Source organism: Vanellus vanellus, assembly GCF_965231255.1.
Source record: "Vanellus vanellus genome assembly, chromosome: 1".
NCBI lineage: Eukaryota > Metazoa > Chordata > Aves > Charadriiformes > Charadriidae > Vanellus > Vanellus vanellus.
Genome location: NC_138905.1, coordinates 205,021,290 through 205,038,623, shown reverse-complemented (window position 1 = coordinate 205,038,623; position 17,334 = coordinate 205,021,290). Strand labels below are relative to the sequence as shown.

General features: G+C 43.8%; 1 protein-coding gene across 1 annotated transcript in view; it reads right to left on the bottom strand.

Annotated features, from left to right (window-relative positions):
• Nucleotides 1-16,734, bottom strand: part of GUCY1A2 (guanylate cyclase 1 soluble subunit alpha 2) — a gene marked incomplete at its 5' end in the record, with an annotated part of 165,423 nt that extends 148,689 nt beyond the window's left edge. Inside the window, 2 exons of the mRNA XM_082496347.1 lie at nt 659-720; nt 16,471-16,734. Of these exons, the coding sequence (XP_082352473.1) occupies nt 659-720; nt 16,471-16,734 (326 nt within the window). The remainder of the gene's footprint in view (nt 1-658; nt 721-16,470) is intronic.
• Between the last annotated feature and the right edge of the window lie 600 nt (nt 16,735-17,334).

Genomic DNA, 17,334 nt, shown 5'->3' with positions numbered 1-17,334 from the left:
TTAATGGCTATAGACATGCAGCCATTGTATTCTGACTCTGTTAGGAAAAGTAAGTTACCTGTGACAATAAAACACTTGCACAGGTAAGGAACATACTTGTGCAGGTATGGAAAAGGTTGAAAGGAGATTATTTTCTTCAATGGGAGAATGTCTTAGGTTTTCATTATGATAGTAGCTATTACTTTCTTTTTACTCCTCAGTCAGCTATTAATTTTCTCAATTAACTCCTACGAGGTGGCTTTCAGCCCTGCTTCTGCAAAAACCTGCAAGTATGTAGCAGTACATGTATGTAACAAACACTGGTGCAGGAATTTGCAAGATTTGGACCTCAGGTCATAGCATAAATAACTTTTCCAGCATTCTCACTGGCTCTGTGAAAAGAAAATTGGAGTAGATCTTATACTTTACAGGAAAAGATTCCCTATTCTCCTAATATGGGAAACATCACTGTTAATGGAGCTGTCGTGCTCCAATGGGATTGCATGGAAGCAGGACTGGACAGCAGTTTATCATTAACGTCCGTAGTATGTATAGTTACTCCAGAGTATCTCTAAGAATTTGTGAGAAAAATAAAAAAGCTTGTCAAACAAGGCTGTGATTGGGAAGCATAGAGGAAAATACCACCATGCACCTTTCACTACCTCACATTAACACTTACCCAATAACTTGATGCTCAAAGTACTGCAGTGTCCTTTGAAGAGTTTGCTGAATGGTCTGAGGCTATGGAAGAATAATTAAAAAAACTGTAAGATAAGGGAAGTACAGTACAGTTTAATTAACATTATCTTTTAACACACTGTTTTTCTCCAGTTTTACTCTTCCTCATCTTCTGCCTGCTAGGTGCCATCATAGCAATGGATATGAAATATTATTGATTCTTTATGTCTCACTTCACCATTTAAATAGGAGGGAATTTTACAATGTGACATAATTAATACTGCTTACAAGACTAGTTGTGCATAACAAAGGAGACACTTCACTATTAGCTCTCAAAAACTATCACCCACCAATTACCTCATTATTTAAAAATAATTAATGTTAAATAGTTGCAAGAAAATGCTATTATTTTCTGATGAAAGCATCACAAGGAAAAGACATTTGGTCTTTAAACTTTGTACGCTCCTTAGAGCATTCTGTACTAAAGAATATTATAAGGACACAATTTATTTTGGCTTACTTTCTTGACAAGCTATGACTCTCCAGTTGTCTTTCAAACTACCAGGAAACTCAAGTTCATCAAAAGAAAACCATGACATGCTTAAGCATTTCTATGCTACTTCATTTTATAGGTGTTCACCAAACTACATATGTGCATATATGTGTTTATTTGCATTATTACTACTCCTACAGTGTTCACCAAAATACACATCTATTTATTTCCCTTACTACTACTGCTGCTGCTGCTATTCCTATTGTTTTGAATTAATTCATGAGACATCTTTGGGTAAATAAAGCAAATTTGAAATCCATGTCATTCTCTTTGGAATCTTCCAAGTCACTTACGGCAAAACATCGTTCTGGCTTGTATCAAATCTGGAGTTTTTCACCTGTTCATTCTGTCCTGGTGCCACAGGTCAGACAAAGGTACACAACCAGGATTTATAAGCCTTCCTTCTCTATCAGAGGCACACAGGGGTATTTTGATCAGACTTACAGCAGCAGACACTGAAATTTTAGAGATATTTGGTATTTCCTTACCTTTTGGAAAAGCTACCTAAAAGCTACCTAATCATTTGGACTAGATGATCTCTAGAGGTCCCTTCCAACTCTGAAAAAATTCTGTGATTCTGTGATTTTGGAAAGTAATAGTTGAAACACCCCTTAATTGGATGAATTTCATTCTAAACCCACCATCATCTTTGAAAGTCTCAGATTTTTCTTACTGCTGTAGAGATTCAGCAGTTCAAGGGCTGAGCTTTCTTCCTACTATTGTGCATGAGTTTGCAGAACGAAATACCTGTTTTGATGACGGCAGGAATGAAAAAGTGTATACCAAGCTGCACTAGACTTGTGCAATTGTAAAAAATCCTTTTTTAATATCAAACTATAAGGATGTGTCTACCCTTTTGAAACCAAATGTGTAGAGATGCATGCACTTAACAAAAATAAGCTCAAACCAGATGTAAACCTTGAAAGAGGTGGGGTTTTTTGTTGATTCTGTATCAGATAATTACTTCTCTTCTTTGTGGGAGCTATGTTTCCTGTGCTAAAAGGCATTAAAAGTTATGTGTTCTCTTGCAAAACACAATGAATGAAACCATCACATATCAAAAAAACATTCCCTTCTCAGTGGTACAGCAGGTGTTGAAGTCCTTAGGCCTGATGGGCTACAAATATATTTCATGGCATGTTCTCACAGAGGTTCAGAATCTTTCTGTGTTCAGCAGGCAGAAAAATCCATTCTTCACATATAGAAAAGATATATTTTCCCACTCTAGCAAACAGGCAAAGCAAAATGGTTTCAAGCAAAAAGGTCCAGACAGCTGCCATCTCCCATCTCCATAGAGCATCTCCCTCAGCCCCACTCCCTACACACAGAACATCACTACTCCACCAGCACCTCCTTTGACATGAAATGGGAAATGGTAGAAATGTCTGATTGTTAAATTAAATCTCCCTTCTGGTTCTCCCAAAGTGCTTTTACGGCAAGCGTATGGAAGGCAGCAATGCCTGGTGCCACAGCGGAGATCAAAGAAAATAGCTTTTTGTCTTCTCGGGAATTTTTGCAGCTTAAGACACTTGAGCAATCCTCCATGAACTGCCATTGCCTTTCTCATGCCTGACACACAGATGAGAAAACTCTTTACCCAGGAAAAAGTCCTTTTGAATACCTCAAGATTTGACCGTACAAGCAACCTCCAAGTCCTAAGCTTACTTCATCAATAGACCTCCTTTCTCCTGCAGTACTGAATGAAAAAAAAAAAAAAATAACCCACGTACTGTTAACTCTCTCTTCTGAAAGCTAAACCATCTGCCTAGCTGTTGTCAGACAATTTTATACAATCCCATGAACTCATACTCCTTTTCACTGCCATCTCCTATTAAATCTTAGAAATTAAGTACAGATAAAAAATAGGATTTACGATTAAAACACTGGTCATAAACAGAGCTCTATGTAACGTGCTCACACCAGTATGAAAACTGACCTGAGGAGTCACAGTCTTTCTTCATTTATAAGAAGAATTATTACAGCATGTCACTGTGCATGGTTAAAAAGCCACTCTGCTCACCTTCTCAGTTTTCTGGATTTCATCACTGGTGAATGTCATTTTGCTGTAGATGTAGTTCTGTAACTATGGCTATGACTACACAAAACGGCAAGAAGAGATATGACACTGGCTTACAGCTACCTACAAGGGTGGTTTGGTGTGCCACTTATGACTATGCATTGCCTATGAGAGAGAGAGTGGGGAGGAAAACACCTCTTTTCTGCATCCAATGGCAAGATTGGATGTAGACAAAATAGCTAAACCTCCTTCTAGTAACCTCTCCAAGAAACATAGCTTCTGCCCCTTGGGGACATAAAAGGTAGCCTACCTATAACAATACACCTCTTCTGCTGCAATGTACGTCTATGCCATGCAGGTACTCAGTGGTGCTTATTTACTGGAGAGGTTTTAAAACTTCATGATGACTTAAAATGAAAGATTTAATATAAATGTAAAATAACAACTATTACATAAAATAGTAAATATTAACAATTCATTTTTATTACAATGATTTACTTATATTTGGTATGCATTACAAAAGGAATAGTCACATCACTTCACGTTTCTAAGGGCAACTCAAATTAAGACATGCCAGTATTGCTACTCTTAACTGTAAATTAATCCAAGAATTGCCATACCAGATCATATCAAAGCTCCATCTGGAATGATGAAATATAAGGTAGAAGGGACCACTGGAGTTATTTAGGCTGACCTCTTGCATGGCTGAGGCCACAGGACTTCCCTGAATTAATTCTGAATCCAGACATCAGGCCATGGCTAACTCTAATGTGTCAGAATAAATTGTAAAAAATCGGAATCATAGAATGAGGTTGTAATTCGAATTACACCTGGTTGCTCAGGTCTTTCCCCAGATGATTTTTGAGTGTATCCAAGGATCTCACAACCTCTCTGGGCAACCTGTGACGGTGTTTGAACACCCTTGTGATGTTTTGGGGTTTTTTTAATGCTGATTTGAAACTTCCCATCTTCTAGCTTTCTTGCCTCTCGTCTTTCTGCTGTGCACCCCTGTGAAGAGTCTGGCTCCATCTTCTCTAGACACCCCGATCCGGTAGCCGTAGACTGCAAGAAGATACTTCTAAAGCTGTCTCTTCTTAAAAGCTGAACAGACACAGCTCCCCCAGCACCTCCTCAGATGTCACGTGCTCCATCCCTTGAGCATCCTGGTAGTCCTTGGTTGGCCCCAGTATCAATCCCTGAGGGATATGCAGAGGTAACTGACTCCTAATTCGACTTTGTGACTCTGATGGCCACCTTTGAGCCCTAACATCCAGCCAATATTGCACCTACCTTATCATCCACTTAAGGAGTCCATATACCTCACCAGTTTGGCTCTAATGACACTATGGGAGACCATGCAAAAGACTTTCCTAAAGTCAAGATAGACAACATCCCTTCATCCATTGAGCTAGTCATCTCATTACAGAAGTCAATCAGGTTTGTCAGGCACAATTCAATACTCAGTAAAGGGCAGTAAAAGTGTGTAAAGGGAATAAAGAGATAAAATTTGCCCTGGATGTTCCTAATCACCATCTTGTTGTCTAAGACTTCTGTGTTAAGAAAAAGCTTCCAAAAGGACTTGCTCCATAACCTTCCCAAGTACTGAGGTCAGGCTGATTGATCTGTAGTTCCCTGGATCCTCCTTGTCCTTCTTGATGCTGGGTGTGACATTTGCCTTTTTCTAGTCATCAGGTACCTCCCCTGATTGCCATGACTGGGAGGCTTTCCTATCTCCATCCCTGCATGCTCAGGTAATGCCTCAATATCCCTCCAGGGCATCCCAACCCTGCTTCCAACTTCTGTAGACATCTTTTTTTGCATTTGAGCTCTGTGCTGAGGTCCCTGTTCATCCATGCTATCCTTTTTCCATGCTTGCTTGACTTTCCACACATCATAATGAACTGTTCTTGTGCTTTAAGAAGGGTGTCAAAGGGTCCATGAAGATCAACCAGCTTCTTATGCCCATTTACCCTACAGGCTAGTTGCCTATTGGATCCTGCCAAGAAGATCTATGAAGAAGCCAAAATCTGCTCTCCTGAAGTGTGAGGTTGTGACTCCACTTATTTGTCTTTCCCATTTCTCAGTGTTTTGAACTCCAGCATCTCATAATCACTGTAGCCAGGGCTGCCCTCAACCTTTATACCTTCAGCCAGTTCTTCCTTGTTTGTGAGCAATAGCTCCAGCAGAGTATCCCCCCTCCTTGTCAGCTCATCAATCACCTGCATTAAGAAACTGTCTTCAGCACACTCAAAAAAATCTCCCGCGTTGCTTGTGCTCAGACCTACTGCCCTTCTAGTGGATTTTGGATTGGCTGAAGTCCCCCATGAGTACCAAGGCCTGATATTTTGAGGCTTCATCCATCTGTCTAAACGTTTCCTCTGCTTTCACTCCTTGACCATCCAGTGTGTAGCAGACATACCACCACACCACCCCTGCTCGTCTGTCCTCTCCTCCTAACCTTCACACTCTGGTCCAGCTCGCTCTGTCCAAAGGCAACTGCCCACACACTGATGCCACCTCTTTGCATAGAGTGCGGTTCCTGCTCCTCACCTTCCCAGCCCATCCTTCATGAACAGCCTGTGTCCACTTCCTGCAGCACTCCCATCCTGAGAGCCATTCCACACAAGGATGTGTGCAATCCCACAGGAGGTGCAAGCTCACTCTATTAGACATCAGGGGATGTCTAATGCCACCTGTTTGCTCCTCATGCTACCTGCGTTTGGGCACAGGCACTTGAGATGGACTCCCAGTCATGCTGCTTTCATGAGGTGAGCATAACAGCCTCTTCCATCTTGTTGTTCCCCTGATACTTCTTCACTGCTTCCCCTTCTCTTCAGAGAATAAAACCCCTTCCCCAACAAGCATAGTTTAAAGCCCTCCTCACAAGGTTCTGAGGCCTGTTGGCAAAGACAACCTACACACCGTCACCTCACTTTGTCAGATGAATGCCATTCTTGCTCAGCTGTCCTTGCTCCTCAGAGAATGCCCCATGCCCATGGAGACCAAAGCCATGCCAGCAACGCCAGCCACACATCCAGGGACTGCCTTACTAGATGTGTTTGCTTCAACCAGACCCTTTCCCCCTCACCAGCAGGATCAAAGAGACACCGACTGGACACCCACACCCTTCGCCCTTGCCCTCAAAGCCATGTAGTCATTTCTGATATACTCAAGGCCTCCCCTGGCTGTATCATTGATGCCCACATGGAGGAGCAGCAGGGGTCATTGTCCAAGAGCCAAACAAGCTTTGGCAGCCTCTTTGTAACACTGTGTCCAAGCTCTTGGGAAGCAGCAAACCTCCTGAGGCAGCAAGGTAGGCTAGCAAATGAGTGCCTCTGTCTCCTCAGGAGAGAGTTTCTGATACCTACCACCCTCCTCTTCTTGAAGCCTTTAAAGGTTGAGCCTCAGCTAGCTCCGATGCCTCATCCCAAGGAAGGTCATCTCCTCTTCCCAGGGCACTGTACCTGCTCTGTAACTGCTGAACCGCAGGTGGAAAATGGGCCTTAGTTGTGTTGTCAGAAATAACAAACCTCCAGCCTCCTCCATCTCAGGAGTTTCCACCCTCAACCCTCAAGGGTTATCTTTATTTTCCCCTCCTACCTTGCAACATGGGGCTCAGGTTCTTAGCACTGCGGGGCCTCTGGAAAGACATGTCCATCATCCCTGCTGCATATAGCCTATTCACTGTCCCCTACAGTTCTTCCACCTGGCAACTCAGTGCTGCAACCAAAGCCCACCACCACTGCACAGCAGCAGGCAGTGATCCTGACCATGGCAGCCCTGCTGTGACAGCTGCTGTGACTCTGCCAGCAACCGCTGTTTGCAGGATGCACTCGTAGAGAAATGTGGCCTTCTTGCTACATCTCAGCTGACTCCCCAGTAGTGAGAAACCGGTTCAAGACCTGAAGCTAGAGGAGTAATAGCTCTTCAAAAATGCTGTTAGGACTAACTGGAGAAAATCTTTATGAAGATATTTGTCTAAACAACCTTGAAGTATTCCATGTTTTTTAACTCAGACAACTTCCTTTGAAAAAGAATTCCAGTTTAAACATTGTGTACAATTTTTTTTTCTTGAGTTTAATTTTCCCTTCTTTTAACTTCATTGCCTCCAGTTTTGCAAACAAAGGGTAGAGGACTTCCACTTTAATTGCATCCCTTGTTATAAATGTCTTTCCTAAGGCAATTGGATGTAAGCTTTCCAATCTCTTCTCAGAGGACAGAGACTTTAGCCTGTTCCCTAGCCATTTTCTGTTGCCTCTGAAATGTCTTTCATTTGATTGCAACACCTTCAGAAATAAACGACAGGGCTCATCTGCCCAATGTAGGCACCCAAAGTGATTCATTTCATCCTGCAGTTGGCATCTAATACATGCCTGAGGACTCAGTCTTTAGAAATACCGATTTCTTTCTTTTGTCTAGAAAAGATGTTGTCTGATTGCTTTAGACTTTGACATCTTTTAAATGTTTGAGTAAGGACAGACAAACCCCACCCTGAGGTGACAGAACTTCACGCGGTATCCCAGATGACTCAGTCTAAATTTACATAAATACAGTTTCAAATTCTGCATCCCATTCCTTTTGCATCCTAAGATAACCAGACAAAATTAAAGAAAGGGACTGTATGGAACAGGGAGGTCCGAGGCAAGAAAGCAGCCAGGTACACAGACAGTTTCTCCTTAACCCTAACAAGGCTTCAAAGATTTTCCCTGGCAAAAGCTAAGTGGTTCCTAGCTGAGCCTCAGAAGTACTTCAGCAGTAACTCCCTTAAAAACTTGAGTGCTTAAAATTTTAAACATGAAAGTTGAAGCACTGAAGAGCATAATAGGCTCAGCTAGAAACCACTTTGCTTCTGTCATAATTTCTTCGAGGAAGCCCGTCGGGTCAGGGGGCTCCTCCAGACTCTTGTGCCCTGGGGAGCTGCAAAGTCCTTCCCAGAGGAATCTGCACTTCTGCATACGGGAGAGGCAAGCTACCAAAGACCTCAGCCAAATCAGCACTTTGATGCTGAAAGTTTTACAAGCTTCAAATTGGTAGTGTTCAATCACTAACTCAGCAGATGTTAAGATTTTAATTGCCGGCTTCACTGCTGGCGATCGTTCATTAAGGAAAAACATTTCTTTTTTTCATATTTCAGAACCAATTTTAGTCAAGTCTTTGTGCATAGGTGATTACAGACCTCTAAGCACACATGAGTAGGTGTGCACCTGGACCATCCAGAAGGAAATAAATGGCAAAATAGTAATTTTCACATCCACTTTGGTTTTTTTTTAATATTTACCCCATGATCATGAAAGCAGTGGAAAATCGTTCTTTCCCTGTCCTTCTGGTCACCAAAATATTGATGTTAAAGAGGGCGTAAACAAAGAATCAAGGCTCCAGCTGAAGGCAAACATTTATCAACATTCACAAATGCTGGAAGTGGGGAGATAAGCATTGAAATTGCTGCAACTAGGGAAATGCAGAACTGAAAAAGAAAAGGAAGGCTCCTTTGGCATCCTACAATTTTCTGATCACGCAGAAAGGAGGCAGGCCCCCTTGCAGATCCTTGTGGGTCCTGCACAGCCAGGATACCTCCCTGTCCCCTTCCCAATAGCCGAAGAATTAAATGAAAGGGCACAGACAGAAATCAGAAAGCAAGAAGCAGCGCCCCAACATAAGCAACCACTTGAAAAATAATTAAAAAAATAATAATAATTAAAAAATCATTTGAGGGGTTTAATAGTGCTTTTGACTATATAAACAGTAAAAAATAAATTTTTACTCGCCAGCTTCTGAACCTTTAGGATACACTCACTTTTTTCTCTGTAACTGTAGAAGCTAAAAACATATTTTCTCTTCCTGAAAACCAGCTTCCTCAGTCCGGAGGTTTGTGCATTAGATAAAAGCACCAACTGCCTGCAGACCTCCATGATGAGCAACAGATTTGGTATCAAGAGGGGAAGATGCAGAATCCCCAGGAGGGGACTGTTTGGGCATCCAGACTGGGGTGACTGACTGCTGGTGGCAAATAAGCTGTCCTACAACACCTCGCGATGATCCAGTCAGGACCAGGCAAGAGCACAGCACCTGAGCTCAGTACCACCTCACACCTAAACCTGAGACCATTCTGCACCTCAGTTCATGCAAACCGGGGCACTCTTCACGGAGAAATACTTGTGCACATCAGAGAAAATGCCTTAATTTAATAAATAACATCGAGACTAAAAATTTTACCCCATACTATTTCATGTCAATAACAATGCAAACAGTCTAAAGAAATAAAGCAGAGCTAAATAATAATTAGAATATATAATTCCTGCATCCCCAGCTGCCTTTCCACTAGAAGAATCACAGACATTATGGATGGAAATTGCCTATTAGATCATCTAGTCTAACTCCTTGACAGTGAAGGATAAAGGGACATCTCAGGGTGCTATCCATTATAATACCGGCCGGGATCACTTTGTTCATCTTTGAATTTCAGTCATGGCTGGAATGGATAGAAGATCTGTTCTGTGCTGCAGAAAGAATGTATTCAGTAGTGGAGAACATAATAGATGATCTACCACTAACACTACCTGTTCATCTTTTAATGCAACTCACATCTACTACATAAAATCATTGGTGCTACTCTAGCGGACAGATAGGAAATGAAAGGCTTTACACGTCAGCCCTTCTCAAGGAATTTCTTCTGCTGGGATAGAAAAAAAAAAAATTCCTCAGTATAACTGGACCTAATTTTATATGCAGAGCTGCAAAGATGCTTATCCCTTTGAGATCTATAGACAAACCACAGATTTTTTTGTCTTCATTTTGAAACTTAGTTTGAGACTTAGCAAGCACATACATCTAGAAAGAATTTGGATATGAGATGGAATGATTTCTTTTACTCAAAGCATTTTATAACAGCCTTGAACATTAGCACAAGAGGTAGAAGGAAAGAGAGGGCTTTTCTCTGTATTAACACTATAAATTTCACCAGGAGTACACTGGATCACCGTGAAGTGGTAACTGTCTCTGCTCAAGCAGTTGCAAATGAAGCACATTCACCCTCATTTTGATGGAGCCATGACTGCACACTGCTACTTAGGGACATGTATTGATGATCATAATGTTCCCCTTCTACTTTACAACATCTTTCTCTCTTATCTGCACCTGGGCACTTTGGCCAAGGGAGAGGCAAAGGAGAAGTGCAAAACAATTGAGATCAATTTTGTGGGATTAACACCGGTGCTGCCACGCTCCGGGAGTCTGTCGGCCAGCGGTTGAGCCCTGCCTGTGGGCAGGCCTGATCCCCAGCAGGGAGATGCTCTCTGCTTCCAGGCAGCAAAGACGCCTGCAATGTATGAATGTTTTTTTCCAAGCGCTGTAGGGAAGTCAAGATTTCAACCTGGAACTATACAAACATTAAGAAAGCAGCTATTCCTATGATCGGTATAAGCACGAGATGTCAAATATTCAAACTCACCCTAAATAAAATTTCATCAAGGTTAATACAATGCTGCAGGCCCCCGGGTGCAGCTAAACTGTTTTTTTTTAATATATTTTATTTGCTGAGGCTGAAGTTCCCTTGCATAAGATGTTAAACTACCAAACAAGACAAACAAACAAAACTCACCGTGATTCTCATATTAATAACATTTTCCGGAATGTTCCTGTTTAAGACACCACAGCTCTGTTCTACGCTACAAAATAGCAGATTGACTAGCTACAGACTGCTCCTGTGACCCTGTGTACAAATGGCTTTTCTCTCTGTTACATTGAAAGGTACTGGACAACAGTCTGATTTTATTATACTTTAAAAAAATTAATTCTGTTTGCCTGTTAGAATTAGAAATCAGAAGTTTCTCATGGGATATGCCTTTCTTCACCATTTTCAAGCCTTTTTTTCTTCCCACCCTCATTCCTGGGAATACAACAGTAGAGCTTAGATATACCTGATGGGTTAATGTGAGTCATAAGGAGCTCAGAATAGTTGTGCAAAATTTTTTTCAAAATCTTATGTAAAAATCAATTTGTTACCTCTCCTGTTAGTGCCAACAACTTGTTATTGCTCCTAAAGAGTAGTTATTCCTTGAGAGTAAGTCGTAGAGGTTTATGATGGAGCCACATTCAATTTGAGCAGCTATATTGCGATTTCTCCACCACAACCCCACCTCCATTCACCAGAGGATTCACTTGCAATTAAGCAATTTGAAGTTACAGCGGTTCTGTGACATAAGTACTAGCCTACACAACAGTCTTTAAGTTCACTTTTCTCCCACTGTCAGGAAAAAAAGCTGTATTCAAAAAGACAATTCTTAAATTCAAACTATTTGGCAGCAGCTAGTAGCGACTTCCTCACTTAAATAGGAAAAAAATGTTCTTACTTTAATCTGTCTTCAACTGGGCCTTTAAAGAATAGTGGGAATAATTCTGAATGAACAGGAAAGTATATGAGAAGCGATTTTCACTTAATAATGTTTATAGTTCAAGAGATGCGATACATAGGCCGTTCAGAAAATAAAATCAAACTGAAATATAAGTCAGTTTAATGCTGTGTCACGCTGTAATTGTCTTTCCAGAAAGATCACTACAGCGCTTGGGGGTACGCAGTCTCCTCTGAATGCACGCCCAGTCACTCTCAGCTCCTTTAGGGTAGTCCATGCCCCTTCGATGGGAGCTGAGTATTTGACTTTTCAAATCAGTGACAATTTTTTTTTTTTTTCTGATTTAGATTCTATTTTCAGCCTGGTATTGGATACAAGTCAAGATAGAACTGGAGCAAATGTGAAAATTGCTGCAAGGAACTGGAATTCAGTAAGATACTAAATGGCATTTCTACAGAACAAAACTGTGTCCACTGGTGCCAGGATATCATTCCCACATAGCAGAGCTTTTAAAGGCAGAAAAATTTATGTTGATAAGGAATAGCATATAGTATCATCATCTCTAGTTACAATTAAGCAAAATGTATGTCATTGTGGGTGTAAAATTCATCCCTTAAAATGGAACACAACAACAAAGCTGGAATTAAAAGAAAAATATATTGCTAAATTTGCGTGTGATGTACATGTAATTATTGCAGCTGATTTCTTAAAAACAAGATCATAAATCAATGTCATTACTATGTTCCCAGCATTTTATTATTTGTCTCCAAACACCTGAACCCAGCCCAGTGAGAAGGGCACCTGTTTGTTTCGACAGCAGCTGGATCTAGCTCCAAATTTATCTGATAAGAGTATGTAATCAAAGACACTCTGACGGTGGTTCAGATGAAGGAGGACAGAAGGAACACCTTTGCCCAGTCAGGAACATGATTTAGGAACATGTTAGAGTGGATAGGAGCTGCCTACACAATTACGGCCTCAGCTTTGTGGGAACATCACGGGGGTGAAACGCTGTGAGAGGGCAGAGCCAGACATGGGGCAATAAGGATGGAGCACTGTCGGCCATGGTCTGCTGAGATACAGGAGTCACAAGAGCTGAGTGTGTGCAATGTCCAGTGTTTATTGCACTGAGCAGCTAAGTTTGGTCCCACAAAACCTCATCTTCAGACTCTGGTGCTGAGCACAGCCCTGGCTGGGCACGGCTCCCCCAGCTCTTCCATCTGCAGCACCCGGCTATGGCCAGCTGCTTGGAGAGCCTGAACCCTTCTACTGTCAGTGCGCCTGCTTACTCGGGGGGCAACAGGGCAGCAACTCAAAGTGATGTTCAGTATATGCACAGGTTGTTGAGTGCAGCCATGACAAAAAGCTGCCGCTCTTCTTGCACCGCCGCTGCTCTGCCTCCCCACATGCTGCGCCTCCTCCTCCCTGACCCTCCCCGACCCTCCCCAGCACACCCTACTCATGAATGCCAACGGTAGAGTACCTATGGAGGTCTGCCTGTCTTTCTCATCACCACATACTTTTCTCCCAAATATGCAGCTGTGTCAGTGGAGGTGAGTCCTATCATCCTCCTAGTTCTGGCTGTTAAAAAATACAGGGTTTGGAGTAAGGCAGTTCCAGATGAACAGTGTCCGTCCTTCATCCATTCAGGCATGTCAGGAAACCTTTAGGAACCCACAGGAACATAAAATGATCTCTGCCGATTGAGGATCAGACCCCTACATCCACTAGTATAGCAACTGCAGGAAAAATCTCTAAAAATGTACTTAAGAAAAAAAGTTACAAAATCATGTGTGCTGGAAAGCACTAGAAGCTGTTCTCCAGCAGCAAGCAGAAGGGTTGGATTAAACACTGCAAGACAGGAAGGTTCACTTTTTAATTTTTTTCCCACAGTTCCACAAGAAGTAATATCTGTGCAAAGTCACACCCGGCTAAACTTGAGACCAAGATTACAAGTGATACAAAATGCAGTAACTTCTTTTCATGGTATGTTAATATAAGATACCTCAAATGCTTCATTATTGCATTTTACTCTACAGAATCTCTTTCCATTGACAGTTAGTACAGTTGTACTAACTCATGAATACATTTCACAGGAGATATTAATATCTTCACACACATTTTTGCGCTACCGCTCATGAGACCTGGCCTGCTTGCACAGCCTTCTTGCCACTCTGCCCAATGGACAGAGCTCTAGCTCAGCTCCTTCACCCCTTGGATGCTCCTTCCTGCTCAGTTTGAGGCTCCCCGCATCCCCCGAGCAGCTCTCGGTAGCCCCTGTCACTGCCACATTGAAACAGCATCACCCCAGAGATGTCTCTGCATGCCACAGCATTATTAAACACGCAGAAAGATTTTCTTCTCAGAAAACACACACCAAAAAATTGTACTCAGTATCTCAATCCTAGCCATTGCCGAAGGAAAGTACAAAATTAAGCATAAACATCAGGAACCTGTAGCATCCTTCAACTTTGAAAGTGCTCAGCACTGGGATGGGGACAAATTGCTGCTGCATTCATTTGGAAAGGAAAAACATCAAGCCGTTGCAGGCAATATATATAGTATATACATTCATACACACGTATGTACATAACTACATGTTTCTACACTTAACAGAGACCTGTATCTATAGTGTCATGTAATGAAGATACATCTACATCTGCAGTAAAAGTATTAAAGCTTTTTGTTCAGAAAGAACGTATGTCAATGCACCTTTCAGACTCGCCTTTTAATTTTACAAATAATGGGAATGAGTCCCATTTGACACTAATTTTACTAGCAAAGTAATTTTTTTTTTACTTCTAATTACAGTTATTCCTGATTTATATCAGGACACGTGCAAAAATAGTCAGATTCAAAGTGTTAGACATATGGTAACTTGACTTGTTGCAAGAAGGCATATATACAGTATCACTGAACAGATTCTCAGTAAGAAAGAATGCACCAAAATAACAATGCACCTGAACAGTGATTTCTCACAGTGAGAAATAAAAAGACAGGGGACCTGATCCTGTTCTTATACCATGATTGCGACAACATGACTTTTTAGACTAAATCACATTAATTTATGCCAAAACGTGTAAGATGGGAGTGAAGCACTAGTTGTGATGCCAAGATAAAAAGGCGAAATTTTAAGCAATATGTATCACATGTTAAAATTTTAAAAAACACACAGTTTTTCAGCAATAACAGTTACCATAATTATTTCCCAAGGAAGCAATGGAAGCTGTTGTTTGGGACATCAAAACTAGGTTAGATGAAATTTTTGCATTCTTAAGTGAAATTTCTCTGAGAGCAGGAAGGAAAGAGCACTATAAGATCTATCAAAGTCTTCCTCATCTCTTAATTCAAAGAAAGTGCTTATTTAAGAAACAAGTTCAACAATTCATCAAGCTGTAAAACTAATTGACTTTTATAGCAACTCAATACAGGAGGTAACAGTCAAAGCTGGGAAAATACAAATACTAAGGTTATCTAAAAATACTGCACTGAGCTACTTTAGAATACTTCAAATATTTTGGGTAACACATGCTCTAATTATACCATTGCATTATTATCAAATTAAATAGCTTCATTTTTTTTGTACTGAAACAAGACAGGTCACCTCAGATACCACCTATTAATATCAGCATTACAAGACCAGATTCCCAGTGGAGTGGGAAAAAATCAATGGGAAAAAAAAGTCTTAAATGAAACTGGACGACTATCAGCTTGTAATGCGGGCTAACCTCGCCCATTAAACAGCTTGTCTACTCCTGTCTAGCCAGTTCAAGAAACACCAAACAGGAAAGAGTATATTAAAACCAAAGCAAAGTGATAGCTGATGGTGATGAGACTCGTAAGGCTTATCGTAAGACTCGTCATTTCCAAAGCTGGATTACAATATGCACAAAAGATGATCCAATGCCACAATAGCAGATATAGTCGTCTTAAAGATTAAGACTACTTGTTGCAGTTAATGTTTTATACCTTAACATGTTAAAATATCGCAGAGACCAAGCAAGCATTCGGTTGCAGCTGAAACTTTTATGAGGAAAATTTAGTGATGGTCACAGAGGTATTTATAGGAGTGTAGCACAATCGTACCAGAAAGGCTGGAGAAGAACCTTCTATTTTACATGAATCTACCGGAACTCCTGAGCCACCGATTCCAGTCTTACAAAGCGATACCAGCATACGTTACCGGTTCTACCCGAATTCACTGCTTATTTTAGCATACACAATGCTTCATTGATTCTCAACTACAGGTGTAGCTATCCAGATAATCATAAGTCATGGATTTCAAAGTACACTTGAAAGAAACTGATCTCTCAGGAATGTCAGCACATCTTGGAGGCACAGGGAAATCTGTTGCTGAAATATTTCTGAACACCAAGTCAAAACTTTTTTTTTTTTACCTCTTTCAGTAGGGAAAAACCCTATAAATGTAAGGAGTTCGCATCTCCTCTATGCTGAAGGAAGAATGTGCATGCCATGCATCATCTAGATGTAACTTTTTATTAAAAAAAAAAAAAAAATGTTGCTACTGCCGGACAGCGATAAGCACTTTATGATTTTACGATTATTTTTTTAATTCAGAAAAGGACTCGGCAGAAATGATAAACCCAGCTAACCCGGCAGCGGCGCGTATTTGTGCCTCCCGACCCGATTTCCAGCACCGGGCTGCCGACATCCCTAAAGCCGCCGGTCTGCGGGGCTGCCAACCCGCAGCGGGGGCGGGCACGGCCGGGCAGGGGGCTGCGGCGGCCCGGCGGGGAAGCCCGGGAGGAAGGCGCGGGCATCGCCGCCTCCTTCCCGACACAGACCCGACGCCGCGGAGCAGCCGCCGGCTCTGCGCGGCGCGGAGGGGCCGGGGCCGGGCGCGGCGCTCCGCTCGGCGGGCGCGGGGCACTCACCGCGGGGGCCGTCAGGCGGCGGATGCTCTCGCCCAGCGAGTCCAGGTTGACCCGCCGGCGGCGCGGAACGCGGCGCGCCCCGGCGCTAGCCGCGGCGGCGGCGGCGGCGGCGGCGAAGGGGGTGTCGGCGGGGCCGGGGGGGCTGCGGCTGCCGTTCCAGCAGAGGCGGGACAGGGGACACTCGCCCTCCTCCTCGGGGCTGGTCTCCGGGCAGTCCGAGCCCAGCGAGCTGAAGGACTCCGAGGAGATCTTGCGCCGGGACATGGTGCCGCGGGGCGGCTGCGGCGGCGGCGGCGGCGGCTGTGCTCAGCGCGGGGCGGCGGGCAGCCGCGGCGGGCAGCGCCGAACCGCGCGGCCGCGGGGGCGGCCGCCTCGCATGGCCGCGGGTGCCCCTGGGCGGGAGGCGGCGGCGGAGGCGCCGCGCCGGGGACGGCGCAGCTCCGCGCTTCGCCGCGCTTGGCCGGGGGAGCCGCGGGTGCTGCGCGGCGCCGCGCCGGGAGGCTTTAAAGCGGCGGCGGCGGCTGCCCTCCTCCGCCTCGGCCGCCCGCCCTCGCTCTCCCCTCCCCCGGCTCCCTCGCTGCTCCGCGGGGATCACGTGTTGTTTGGAGCCCTTTCCCCCTCCTCCTCCTCCTCCCGCCTCCCCCCGCCCCGCTCGCCGCCTGTCACGCTCAGCCCCGCACGCCGCGGCCCGCAGCCGCGCCCGTGGGATGCTGCCGCCGCCTCGCTCGGCCGCCCGGCAGCACCGGCGGGGCGGGCCCACGGCCGGAGCCGGCGCGCATCCCGCCCTCCCGCCGCTGCCGGCTGCTGGGAGGGAGGGCAGGGCGCTCCGCTCTCCTCCCGGCGTTTCGGAGCCAGGCGAAGAGG